This window comes from Hyaena hyaena, unplaced genomic scaffold (genome assembly GCF_003009895.1).
Source record: "Hyaena hyaena isolate Hyena2069 unplaced genomic scaffold, ASM300989v1 scaffold_227, whole genome shotgun sequence".
Lineage (NCBI taxonomy): Eukaryota > Metazoa > Chordata > Mammalia > Carnivora > Hyaenidae > Hyaena > Hyaena hyaena.
This window is the reverse complement of record NW_024080859.1, coordinates 1,016,629-1,029,281: the sequence shown is the minus strand read 5'-3', so window position 1 is coordinate 1,029,281 and position 12,653 is coordinate 1,016,629. Positions and strand designations below refer to the sequence as shown.

Here is a 12,653-nt window from a genome sequence, read left to right as displayed (position 1 = left end):
GTGTGAAGAGAGATGCCCCTGTCATGCTAGGGCAAGTGCGTGTGCGGGGCACCAGCTGGGCACGGCGAGGGCGGAGCAGAGGCACCCCAGGGACCCACATCTGCCCAGAGCCAAACCTCAGGGAAACCAGAGACCAGGCCCAGGCTGGCGGGGCTCTGTGGCCAACAAGCCCCCCCGGAAGGTTGAAGGTGAATGATGCAGAGAGAGCCCGCCCTCAGCTTCCTGGGGGCGCCCTGTGGCCAAGGCGCAGTACGGACAGGGAGGTGACAGACCAGAGAGACAGCCACCACCACGCTCAGTCACTCGCTTCCCACCTGAGCCAATTCTCAACCGCGGCACTGCTGACATTTGGGGCTGAATCCTAGTTCACGGTGGAGGGCTGCCCTGTGCATCGTAGGACATTGAGTGGCATCCCTGGGCTCCACCCACTCGATGCCAGTAGCTCCTCCTCCCACATCATGGCAACCCCCAAATACCCCCCCATAAAGCTAACATCCCCCAGGGGCAGAACCCACCCCCTGCCCACCAGATGGTAACTGCTGCCCAAACCGAACACGGATTCTGAACAGGCTTCAAGACAGAGCCCTGCTCTCCCTACAGATGGGCCCTCCGAAATGCCAGCAGCCTCCAAGGACAGGGGACAGCTTTTGCTCTGGGTCAGCTCCTTGGAGCCCCGAGCTGGAGCAGACGCTGGGAGGAGAGTCAGGGCGGAATTTTCCATGAGCCCCGCTATGGGGGAATCGGAATGGGAGCGAAGACTCCAAACACCGCTGGGGGAATCTTTCACTCCTGAGTGTGACTTGCACTGCCTGTCCCCAATGGTGACACTCTGCCAGCAGCCCACTGGGACTCCCGAGAAAACCCAGCGACTCCGACAGCACCCACCGCTTCTCTGTGTCACTTTGGAATTGGAAAACGCGACGGCAAATGGTCTCTTTCCTCACAGATTCCGAGCCTTTGATGGTCAGAGGACATTTAGAGCATATGTCACTAGCGTGCATTTTTTCTATACGGGGCCTCAGCCAGGAGCAAAATCACACCAGTTGAGGATGCCTGGTCTATGCACATCGCAAGGAGTTAATTTTTTTTAATGTTTATTATTTTTTTAAATTTTTAATGTTTTATTTATTTCTGAGAGAGAGAGAGACAGTGTGAGCAGGGGAGGGTCAGAGAGAGGGAGACACAGAATCGGAAGCAGGATCCAGGCTCTGAACTGTCAGCACAGAGCCTGACTTGGGGCTGGAACCCACTGAACCGTGAGATCATGACCTGAGCCGAAGTCAGACGCTTAACCCACTGAGCCACCCAGATGTCCCGCAAAAGGTTTTTTTAAACGGAAGGCTAGCCATTCCCTTCCTGTGTGTTCTTCAGATGACGTCCACACATCTCCCTGCAATCCAAGGGGCCCCCCGATCTCACTGTTGCTTCTGTTGTGAGCACTCCTGACTCCTGGAGCCTCCCTCCTGGCCCAGGTCTCACGCTCCCTGACACCCGCTGGCCTCCTGCATGCTGGGCCTCTGTCTGGAAACCGTCCCCTGACCCCCCCACTTTGCCTGACCAACTCCTGCTCCTTCTTCACTTTGTTGCTGGAAAGGCTTTTCCTCCCGGCAGCCTTCCAGGATTGCCTCTGCTGCCCCGGGCTGGGCCAGACCCCGTTCTGCTCTCTCTCAATTTGTAGTTCTCCTTCCCCACACTCATCATGGTGGACGTTATCATTCATCATCACTCCGTTAATGCCTGTTTCCCCCACTGGCCTGAAAGTTCATCCTCTGTCAGCATCCACTTACGGCCCCGAGGATAAGAAAAGAGAGCGAGTTAGTGAGAGGGCAGGAAGGGAAGGGGGCAGGTGGGGAGGTTGGGGAGGAGGCTGAGTGCCAGGCCAGAAGCTGGGATGGGTCACCAAGAGACTCCACGAGCCCCGCCCTCGGCTCTCCCACCGCCCATGCAGCCCCAGGCTCAGAACCCAAGGAAGCCCTGTCCCTGCCCCTCAGCCCTCCCCAAGCATCTCAGAACCAGGCAGAGGGGTCAAGGCCAGACCAGGCGACCCGGACGTGTGGCGCTGCACAAACACCACAACCCACCCGCCTTCTAGAGACCCTGCACTCTTCCATCCGGCTCACAGAGCCCATCCGGGTCCAGGAGCCCCGGAGGGGATGATGACGTCAAAAACCTGCACTGGGGGGAGGAGCAGTGCAGATGAACAAGACCCTGATACTCCCACAAGGTCTAAAGTTATGCGCCGGAGCCCCAGCTGCATGCCGGGACCAGAGAAATGGAGGAGGGGGCGCCATGCTGCAGGGAAGGGGTAGCGGGGTCCCAGACAGCACATTCTATTTTCCTGGAAGATTTGTTGCACCTGCCACTCAAAGATGCAGCCCCCCAGGCCGCAGAAGGAAGAAGGGGCGGGGTGGGAGGGGTTTACCGCAGCACAGCGGCTCCAGGCGTCTCCACTCCATCATCCTCGAGCCCCTGGGGTCCTGCAGGGGACAAACACACAGAGTCAACTCAATGCACCCGGCTTGTGTCCAGCACCCGGGAGCACCTCCTGAGCCCGCTCTCTCGGGCGTGACAAGCACAGAGGACGCGCCCCCAGGTTAGCCACACAGGAGCAAATAATGCTTAGGGCACGGAGGGGACTTGTGTGCAGACGCACGACAAAGGGGCCAGATCTCTCCTTGTCTAGGGAGCTCTGTGCAAATCTACAGAGACACACGCTGTGTGTGATCCCCAGATCCCAGGGCAGATCCGGGGCCTGGGATGCACCCGGCCCCAGGCTCGTGAGGCGCTGGGACAGGCAGGATCTACCTCGAGAGCAGGCGGTCGGGGAAGACAGACCCCCAGTCTGCAGAGAGCAGGTTAATCGGCCCCAGGTCAGAGCGACACTCACCAGAATGTAGGCTTCCAGCTGCAACACAGACAGACCGACAGACCGTGAGCAAACCCTCCATGCAGATCCCCCACCCTCTGAGCACACTGCCCCATGCCCACCAGTGCTCTGTGTCCCCTAAACCTCCCCGCGCCCCGCCCCGGCTCCTCAAGGAGACTCGGAGCCACAGGAAAAAATCAGAACGGAGGGAGAATCTGGAAGGAATCGGGGAGAAAGACCAGGTGCTGGTGGTGCCCCCCCGCCAGGGGGTTCCGGGGGGGGGGTTGTTCCAGGCACATGGTTTTATTTGTAGTTTTTGTTGTTTTTTTTGCTGTTTTCTTAAGTTAATCCAGGCACATGGTTTTAGAAGCTGATCTCACCTTCCTGCTGATGGGCCTCAGGTTTGGGGTGACAGTGAAGACGCTTATAAGCACTGGAAGGAAAGGATATGGTCACATGGCGGCTCAGGCCGGGGGAAGCCCTCCCCCATCCGCACAAGCCGCCCACCTCGGTGCCGGGGCTTGTACACTGGCTTGTCGGTCTGGATGAACACGGAGACGCCGCGGCCGTCCACAGTCACGGAGGTCTGGTTGTGGAAGAGGGGGCCCTCCTCTGCCCGCCGGCCGTGGCCCCACACCCGCAGGAGGGCCTGGCCCCGGAGGCCCGGGGGCACCTGCAGGCAGAGCGCAGGGCTTTGCGATCCACACAGCGTTCTGAACCTCAGCACTACTGACCCTGAGGACCGGGCCATTCGTGGCAGCGGGGGCCGTGGTGACATTGCAGGCTGTTGAGGGGCATCCCTGGCCTCCGCCCACTGAACACCAGCAGGACCCTCCCCATCCCCCTCACCCCAGCTATGACCACCAGAAGTGTCTCCAGACACTGCCAGTGTTCCCTGTGGGGCCACAATCACTTCTGACAAAAGTTGAGAATTACTCATTAGGAGCTAGTCTAAGAGTTAAGGGTCCCAGGCTCGACCATCGTGAGTAAGGCAGGAAGACCTCTGTCACACAGCACGCAGGCACTAGGGACACATCGTACTTCCTTCCGACCTTTCCCATCACTGCAGGATCTGATCACACTGTAATTCAGAACGACTGTCAATGGCGCCCATTCATTCAGGGACTCCTTTGAGCTGACCCAGGAAACGCCTACAATTTCCGAGCTTGCAAATCCCTTGAAATCCAAGGACTCCAGTTTAAAAACCCACATCGGGGGCCTCCTGGGTGGCTCAGTCGGTTTAGCGTCCGACCCCGGCTCAGGTCATGATCTCTCCGTTTGGGAGTTCGAATTCCGCATCAGGCTCTGTGCTGACAGTGCAGAGCCTGGGGCCTGCTTCAGATTCTGTGTCTCCCTCCCTCTCTGCCCCTCCCCTACCTGTGCTCTGTCTCTGTCTCTCAAAATTAAATAAACATGAAAAAAAAAATTTAGAATGCTAATATCTCTTTGTACACAAAGACGCTCACAACTTACATTACCAAAACCCTGAAAACAACCTTTTAAGAAAATGAACCATGTACAAGGTGGAGAGGATTAGTAAATTAGTACATAAAAGAGACGCGGTAGAATGCTGTTTACAATAGAAGGCAAATTACAATTACAGAGATCTGAACACGTGGAAGTATGTTTATGCAGTGCGTTAAGAGAAAATAGCAGGAAACGCCAGGGTGTCTACCCTTTAATTGCAACTATGAAAGAAGTGTGTTTTTGTTTTAAGTTTATTTATTTTGAGAAAGACAGAGAGACAGCGTGAACAGGGGAGGGGCAGAGAGAGACAGGAAGAGGGAGACAAAATCAAAAGTCAAACGCTTGGGGCGCCTGGTGGCTCAGTTGGTTAAGCATCTGACTTCCGCTCAGGTCATGATTTCTCTGTTCATGACTTTGATCCCCACATCGAGCTCACTGCTGTCAGTGCAGAGCCTGCTTCAGATCCTCTGTCTCCCCCTCTCTCTGTCCCTCCCCACCCTGCATGCATGCATGCACTCTCTCTCTCTCTCTCTCAAAACTAAACATTAAAAAAAAAAAAAAGAGTCAGACACTTAACCAACTGGGAAACACAAAAGGGAAAAGCATGGGGGATGGGATTATAGGTGAGTTTTCTCCCTTTCTCAATTTTTTCTTCATTTTTCTCACCACACATGAAACTTCTCTCCCTCCATTTCAAATCAATTATTCCCAAGGTAGGATTTATGATTTAAAAAATGCATAGCTTACCTTGAGCTTGATTGTTCCTTTATCTACAAAAATAAAAATTAAATGAAAACAGTTAAATGGGGAGCTATGTTTTCCTACCTCCCTGAGCTGCAGCCTTACAACTAGGGGCCGTCTCTACCCAGAGGGACCTTCTGTAGAGAAACACACACTCTGGGTCATGCTGGTCTGGCCTGGGCTGGGATTGGGAAAAATGAGAGGTTTCCTCCTCGCTGGCGAAAGCTGAAGGCCAGAGGGGAGGGACAAGGTCTGAGTTATTCAGGGGAAAGTTGGCCAGCCTGCGTAGTTAATTCACTTCACCCCTGGCCCCTACCCAAGGTAAGCTTGAGGGGAGCAAAGGGAAAACTCCAGGGGAGTGGAACAAGGAGAAGGGTGGAGAGAAAAGAAGAGGAGACTGAGGTCCCCACTGGACCTCACTCCAGTAGATCTGTTTTCCCATCCCCTCTCTCTTTACCCAAACAGAGTCATCTACCATTCTGGCACTTCTCCGGGCTTTCTAGCCTCTAAAACTTCATTTAGCATCTACCGTGTTTGCCTCCCAGTATTCATTCCCCATTTTCCACCAGCAGAACCCCGATTTCCTTGGAGGAACCACCTCCCCAGCTCCAAATTCAAGAGGCTTGGCGGAGCTCTGCCCATCTCTCTCGGGACTCTGCGCAAATTTACATAGGTCTTCCTCCAGTCACAGTGATTGGTTCAGAGTTGAGCACGTGATCCAAAATGGGCCAATCAGCATTGGCCCCCCATCTGCGGGGTTGGGTCAGGATTGAGCACATGGCCCAAGATAGGCCAATCAGAGGGAAGGATGGGACATTCCGCAGTGGCCTTGAGAACCTGTCCCTCTCTGAGCTTTGGGGAGACTCGGGCCCATCCAGATATGGGGCTGGGAGACAGCCAGTGAAGCCAAGGGACGTTTCTAGTTGTGACAGTCCATAAACACCCTGTTGTTGAAGCCAGCCTGATCTGGGTTTGGGGACTGGCTAACAGAGTCAGGACTGCTGCGCTCCCACCTGCCCAAGCCCTCTCCCCGTGTCCACTCCAGGTCAGCCTCTCCCTCGTCTCCCTGGGGGACAGGTACCGCCTTGCTGGCCTGAGATCCCAGACATCATCACTCTGTGTCTCTCGTGGCCAAATCGCACTCTGCGTGAAGAACGAGTCGTCTGCCCTGCTGGACAGGTCCTTGCCCTCCCCGGCTCTGTCCAGGAGGCCAGCACTGTTGTTTCTGCAGTTTACCAAGAACGGCAGGGGAGAGGCTGGCTGCGGGCCTGAGCTCAACTCAGTGACAGTCTGGCCGTAAGCCCAGGTCTGGGCCTAACGCCACAGGGGTGCTAGAAGCTCAACAAAAGGTCTGAAACGGTCGTGAGATTCCCTCTGGGTCCAGGCCCCAGCTCCAGCCAAAGCCGGCACAGAAGGGTGCCCGGTTCCGTCCAGATCTGCACCCACAGAAGCCGGGCTGCCGAGGAACAACGCGCTCTGATTTCCCAGACAGGGCAGGTGGCTGTCCCTCCTGGGTCTTACTCTCCCCGTCTGAAGAATGGGGAAAAGGCAACCAGCTCTCCCTCCCCTGCTGGGAGGTGGGCTGGGAAAGAAGCAAAGCAGTGTCCGCACGGCCGGAGCCCTGGCCAGGCACCCCGGGGACCTACCCAGGATGGCTCCCTGGCTCCGTGCCACCGCCTCGCCCTGGGCCACCAGCTGAGCCTGGACCATGACATCCCTTGGGGAGTTAAAGATGGTCACACTGATGACTTCCTCCACTCCTGAGCGGAAGACAGAGGGCGCAGCAATCAAATAGCCCCTGTAGGAGAGGAGAACCTGAGTGAAACCGACCCACTTCTGGCCTCCCTGCCACTCTGGCTGCATCAGGGTGCTCCCTGGGTGGTCTTCCACCTATGCCTGCCCACGCCACGATGACACTCATTTTATGGTATCTGTGTCCCCCCACCAACCTATGAGCTCCTTGAGCCCTGGGGCTGGCTTATTCATCTCTGAAGCCCCCGGATCAGGGAAGGATCTGGCCTCTCTGTATCTAGCCAGCACCACGCCCCTCCTTCAGTGTCTGCATTCTGGACACCAAAGACCTTTTTAGTCAGCTCATTCAGCCCCAGGACCTTTGGGCATGCTGCACCAGCACTGTGAAAAAAAATCTCCCGAGTAACCGACAGGATCCCACTTCGTCCTCACAGCCTCCCTGGAAGAAGTGCTAAAACCACCCATTTACAGAGTCAGAAATTAAGCCCTGGAGAAAGCCAAGTCATGTGCCCAACCCACTAAGAGACCAAGTTTGGAACCCAGGCAGCCAGACTCCAGAGCCCCATGGCAAGAAGCAAGGAGCTTCCTGCAGCATTTATTTTAAGAACAAAACCCTGAAAATCAACTAAATGGCACGAAACAGGAAAAGCTTTGTGAACAGTAGAACCAAAACATCCCTCTTCTTCTAAAAATCCTCAGCTTAACTAACCGTGAAGATACTCCTGGAAAATGAATAGCATTATCGCACTTTGCAGATGGGAAAGCAGTCACTCCGGAAGGAGAACAAACACGCAGCAGATCACACAGTCAGACAGGGGAGAGCCTTGGGACGCACTTAGGGCACCTGAGCTCAGATGCAGGTCCTCCTCACCTGGGCTCCTGCCTCTGCTATTCTACAACCTTCCATGGATAATCACAAAGGCTCATTCACCTGTAACCACAAACACCGCTCAGGACGCAACCATCCGCGCCAAGAGCCTAGACAGCAAAGGCAGCAGAAACCCAACGGTGCAGAACTCCAGGCACCAGAAGGGAACAGACAAAAGGAAAAGCATGAGGCCAGGCAATGAGATTAGGAGAGATTTTCGTTTCTCAAAATCCTGTCTGGGACAACCCCACATTCACACACAAAGACATGAACTTGGACCTTTACCGAACATCACACACTCAGGTGAACTCAAACTGGCTCAGAGATCTAAGGGTAAAAAACACTAAAAGCACTGGAAGAAAACAGAGGAGAAAGGCTTTGGTGCCGGTGGGGATAGGCAGATGTTTTGTGAATAGGATACTAAACGCTCCAACCGTAGGAAAAAATCGCTGATATGCTGGACGTCATTGAAACTTCATGAAAACCCGGGGCGCCTGGGTGGCTTAGTCGGTTAAGCGTCCGACTTTCGCTCAGGTCATGATCTCGCGGTTCATGGGTTCGAGCCCCGCGTCGGGCTCTGTGCTGACTGCCAGCTCAGAGCCTGGAGCCTGTTTCAGTCTGTGACTCCCTCTCTCTCTGACCCTCCCCTGCTCACGCTGTCTCTCTCTCTCTCTCCTAGAAATAAATAAAAACATTAAAAATAAATAAATAAATAAATGCGATATGTCCCGAACCAACTCCAGGTCCCTTCCCTTACTCCTATTTCTCCCAACCCCACAAAGCCCTCTTATCTCTAGTAAAGATGGCAACTTCATCTTTCCAGTTACTTAGGCCAAAAACCGTGGAGTCATCCTTGATTCTTCTTTGTNCGCCTGGGTGGCTTAGTCGGTTAAGCGTCCGACTTTCGCTCAGGTCATGATCTCGCGGTTCATGGGTTCGAGCCCCGCGTCGGGCTCTGTGCTGACTGCCAGCTCAGAGCCTGGAGCCTGTTTCAGTCTGTGACTCCCTCTCTCTCTGATCCTCCCCTGCTCATGCTGTCTCTCTCTCTCTCTCTCCTAGAAATAAATTAAAAAAAAAAAAAAAAAACTTCATGAAAAACCAAGCATTTCAAAAGAGGTAACGGGTTCCTGTTGAGTACTGTCTGGCTGCAGCCCCGACTGCAGGAGCCTGCCTGCTCCGTCCAGCTCGGCCAGTGGCCGGAGTTCACGCATCCTGGGTTCCTACATGTACCATTCTACTCCAGGACTGCATGGAGCCCACAAGGACCTCAGGACATACCAGGTACTATGTACATACCATATACAAGCCACGTACCATGTCACTCGAGCACTGATGAGAATGTGCAAAGACCTCAGTTGGGTAGCGACACAGCCCAGATCCAGCAATGACGGAACCGGCCACAACCCCGGGGTCCGATGCTCTGTCTGAGCCCAGTTCCAACCACCTGCAACGACTGGGTTCCTATGTGTGGTGTCTGGCTGCAGCCATGCACAGAGCATGCGTTCATCGTGGGCATGTGACTGCATCATGTGGGGCATGCGGTGACCCTGGATCTCATGAAGGTACTGTCCACACCCAGCACTGACCAGAATGTGTACTGACCCTGGGTCTTAAACGTCCTCTCTTATATAGCCTCCAGCTCAGGAAGTTGTGCTTTGTACGTGATGTGAGGTGGCTGGCTCCGGCACCAACCAGGGGCGGGGGGGGGGGTGCAGTCAGCTCCCCGAGCCCCCCTGGGCAGTGTCTCCCTTCAGCAGTCCACACAGCGTGCAGTGATCCTCAGTACAGAACTGTGCTGCCTGGAGCGCATCCTCACGTGCTGTGTATAATCTAATTCCAACACTGACCCGGGCGTGCAATGACTCTGGCTTCCTGTGTGTCCTAGGCTGCAGCAGCAGGGGACTCAGTCTCCTTTAGGAAGACTTGGAGCGCCTGGGGTGGCTCGGTCGGTAAAGCGTCCGACTTTGACTCGGGTCATGATCTCGCGGTTCGTGAGTTCAAGCCCTGATTTGGGCTCCCAGCTAATAGTGGGGAACCTACTTGGGATTCTCTCTCTCTCCTTCTCTCTCTGCCCTTCCCCATGTTCTCTCTCTCTCTCAAAATAAATAAATAAACTTTAAAAAAAAAAAAAAGGAAAGAATATTCGTTCCATCTAGCTCCCCGCTGACCCCTGGGACCACCCACATAGCCCAGACAGGGTATGGAAGAGCACCTGGGGAGCATACAGTCCCCATGTTCATCTTCCTTGGTCACCTCTTTAAAGCCTTTATCCAGAGCTGAGGTAGACTTTTCACCTGGAGGCCCCAGAGAACTCGATGAAACCACACTGACTCTCCCTGAGGTTCAGGAGTTGTTGCAACTGTTGAGATGCTTGCCAGCCAACCGCTGCTGACCTGCGCCGTGCCCTTGGCACGTGGGGCTGACCCTGGCTCCTCATCCTTTGGTCTCAGAAGGTCCCAGCCTGGGAAAGGCGGCGCATGGTAGAGTACACAGCGCTGGTCTTCCTACAAGGTGAGCATCCACGCTGCTCTCTGGGCTCAGGGAGTCCTCGTGCAAAAACCACATGGGTCACAGAAGGGGGCGTCCAGGGCTATTCCCCAAACAAGAGCCCACAGCTCTGGCTTAGAGGCCGACCAATCTAGAACCCTGGGTCAGTAATTCTGCAAGCTCGCTCCTTAGCGCATGTCTGCAGCACGGGGATGAAGTTTCCCTTGATGGAAGGTAACATCCCAGGATGACTTTAGTCAGAGGCCAGCACTCCTGAGAACCACGTGAAACTCTGCAACTCAGACTCTGAACTTGGCCCTTAGAAGTCGGGGTCTCTAATTTAGGGCCAGGTCAAGCTGTGTGGTGGTGGAGGGCCTGGGCGGGGCAAAATGTTGAGCAGCATCCCTGGCCTCCACTCAGTAGATTCTAGAAGCACTGGCTCCCCTAGATGTGGACCAAACGCAGACCAAAAATACCCCCTAGAATTGCCAAACGACCACCAGGGAACCCCCCCACCCCCCGCTGAAAACCTCTATGTGAAGGGATGCCTGCTTTGAAAGAGCAGGACAAAAATCTGCTGGATTCCAGTTTCACAAGGTCCAGGGGCACCGGCCCAGTCCAGTGTCTTACTTCTCAAACCGTGATCCCAAAAGAGCCGTGGCTGGAAGTGACACCACCCACCGAGCCCCACTACTGGCCTATTTTCTGGACTAAAGGAGCACCGCTTGAACAAGCCGCCTCATAAAGGCTGGAGGCCGGTGGCAACGACTAAACTTGGGCAACTCCGGGCAGCGCCCCTGGACCCACAGCCTTGCAGGGTTCACCCCAGCTTGGCGGGTCTGTAAATATTCCCGAGGAAGCCAGCTCATGGGAAATTCTCCTTAGCAGCGAGTTAATTCACCTCCTCACTGTGTCCACTCACCAGAAGCTCTGTAGGCAAACTTCAAGAAAAATGTGGAAGCAAAACAAACACTTCCTCTGCGCCACCACGCCCTCCCATGGAAAACGGAACGGTAGGTCCCTCCCATTTCCCAGCCAAGACGCGCACCTCTTACCTTCATGCCATGGGCAACTTGAAATCACCACCCAAGACGACAGCCCCCGTCACACCAAGGGGGCGAGCTGGGGAGGAGGCGCTGGCCTCGCAGCCTTCGCTCTGGGGACTCCCTGTACTTCGATGTGGCCACCCCAGAAGGCTCAGGGGGGACCCCTTCCCAGTCCGACCCCTGGGAGTCAGGGGACAAGGTCCCGCCCGGTGCGGAGGCTGTGTAGCCTTGGACAGGTCGCTGCACCTCTCTGAGCCAGGCCCCGGGACCCCCTCCCCGAGGAGACAGCCAGCCTCCTCAGTCGCCTGGGGCAACTCACGGGGCCTGGGGCGCGGTGCACACTCCGTCCCGCGGCGACAGCAGTAGAAGCAGGAGCCACAGCGGCGGGCCGAGCAGGGCGCCCCACATTCTTCGGCTCCGCGGGGCCGCCGCGCCCAGGGAGGGGGCCGGGCCGGGGCCGGGCCAGGGCCGGGGTCCGAGCGCAGCGGTGCCCCCTGCGCTGCCGGGGGCCCTTTGTTCGCAGCCCCCGCGCCGTGCGCACGGCGCCATGCGCCCCGCTCCGCGCCTGGCCGAGCTGGGGCAGCCCCGGACCAGCCCCCTCCCCGGGCCCGCCCCGCCCCCCACAGGGTCCGCCCCGCCCCCCACAGGGTCCGCCCCGCCCCGCTTGCCCCCTCCCGGCCGCGCCCGCCCCGCCCCGCGCCTTTCCCCGGACTCATCCCCTCCACCGACTCTCCCCTACCCACTCCGGGACCAGCCCCGCCCCCTGCCCGGACCCCTCTGCGGATCCCCCGCATACCCTGCCCACGCCCTCCCCTCCGCTTGGACCCGACTGACCCCCTACTCCCCCTACACCCCGCCCCCTCCCTGCACTGCTCCCCTCAGTCCTCCGAGCCCCGCCGCCCGACCCGCCCCCTTGCCGGGACTCACGCCCTCCAAGCCCTCTCCCTGGTCTCGCCCCGCCCCCTGCCCGGGCCTGACCCCACCCGACCCCCCCCACCCGGACTCCCCCCACCCCGCCCAGGGCAGGCCCAGCCCAAGTCCTCCCCCTTCCTCGGACCCGAGCTGTCCTTCCCCCCACTTCCCTTTCCCGATTCGTTATCCTCCTGGATCCCGCCTCCTCGGCGGGACTGCTCCCCACCCGACCTCCTCGGCCTCATCCCCAACTGCCCCCCCCCGCGGCCCCCTCCGCGGACTTGCCCCTCTCAGGCCTCCCTGGCAGCAGCTGCTTCTCCGCGGTGCCTTCACTCCCCCGCCCCGCAGGGTGCCCACCCCAGCCTGGACCCTGTGACCCGTGCAGTGCACTTGGCCTCAGGCGCAGAGCCCTTTGGGGAGACAGGCTGGCCAAAGGGCCAACTTACCAGATGTGCAGCTGTCCCTGGGCCCCAGGCTGCCCGGCCTCACTTTGACCCCCTCCCCCCGACCTGCT

The 12,653-nt window shown here is 57.0% G+C and overlaps 1 protein-coding gene across 1 annotated transcript in view; it reads right to left on the bottom strand.

The window, feature by feature from the left end:
• The window catches only part of CPAMD8 (C3 and PZP like alpha-2-macroglobulin domain containing 8), an 86,513-nt gene extending 74,863 nt beyond the window's left edge, over window positions 1-11,650 (bottom strand). The window contains exons 1-7 of the mRNA XM_039243260.1: window positions 11,547-11,650; window positions 6,721-6,872; window positions 5,081-5,103; window positions 3,374-3,539; window positions 3,247-3,299; window positions 2,888-2,905; window positions 2,423-2,477 (exon numbers count right to left, since the gene is read on the bottom strand). Of these exons, the coding sequence (XP_039099191.1) occupies window positions 2,423-2,477; window positions 2,888-2,905; window positions 3,247-3,299; window positions 3,374-3,539; window positions 5,081-5,103; window positions 6,721-6,872; window positions 11,547-11,635 (556 nt within the window). The 5' untranslated portion in view covers window positions 11,636-11,650. The remainder of the gene's footprint in view (window positions 1-2,422; window positions 2,478-2,887; window positions 2,906-3,246; window positions 3,300-3,373; window positions 3,540-5,080; window positions 5,104-6,720; window positions 6,873-11,546) is intronic.
• Between the last annotated feature and the right edge of the window lie 1,003 nt (window positions 11,651-12,653).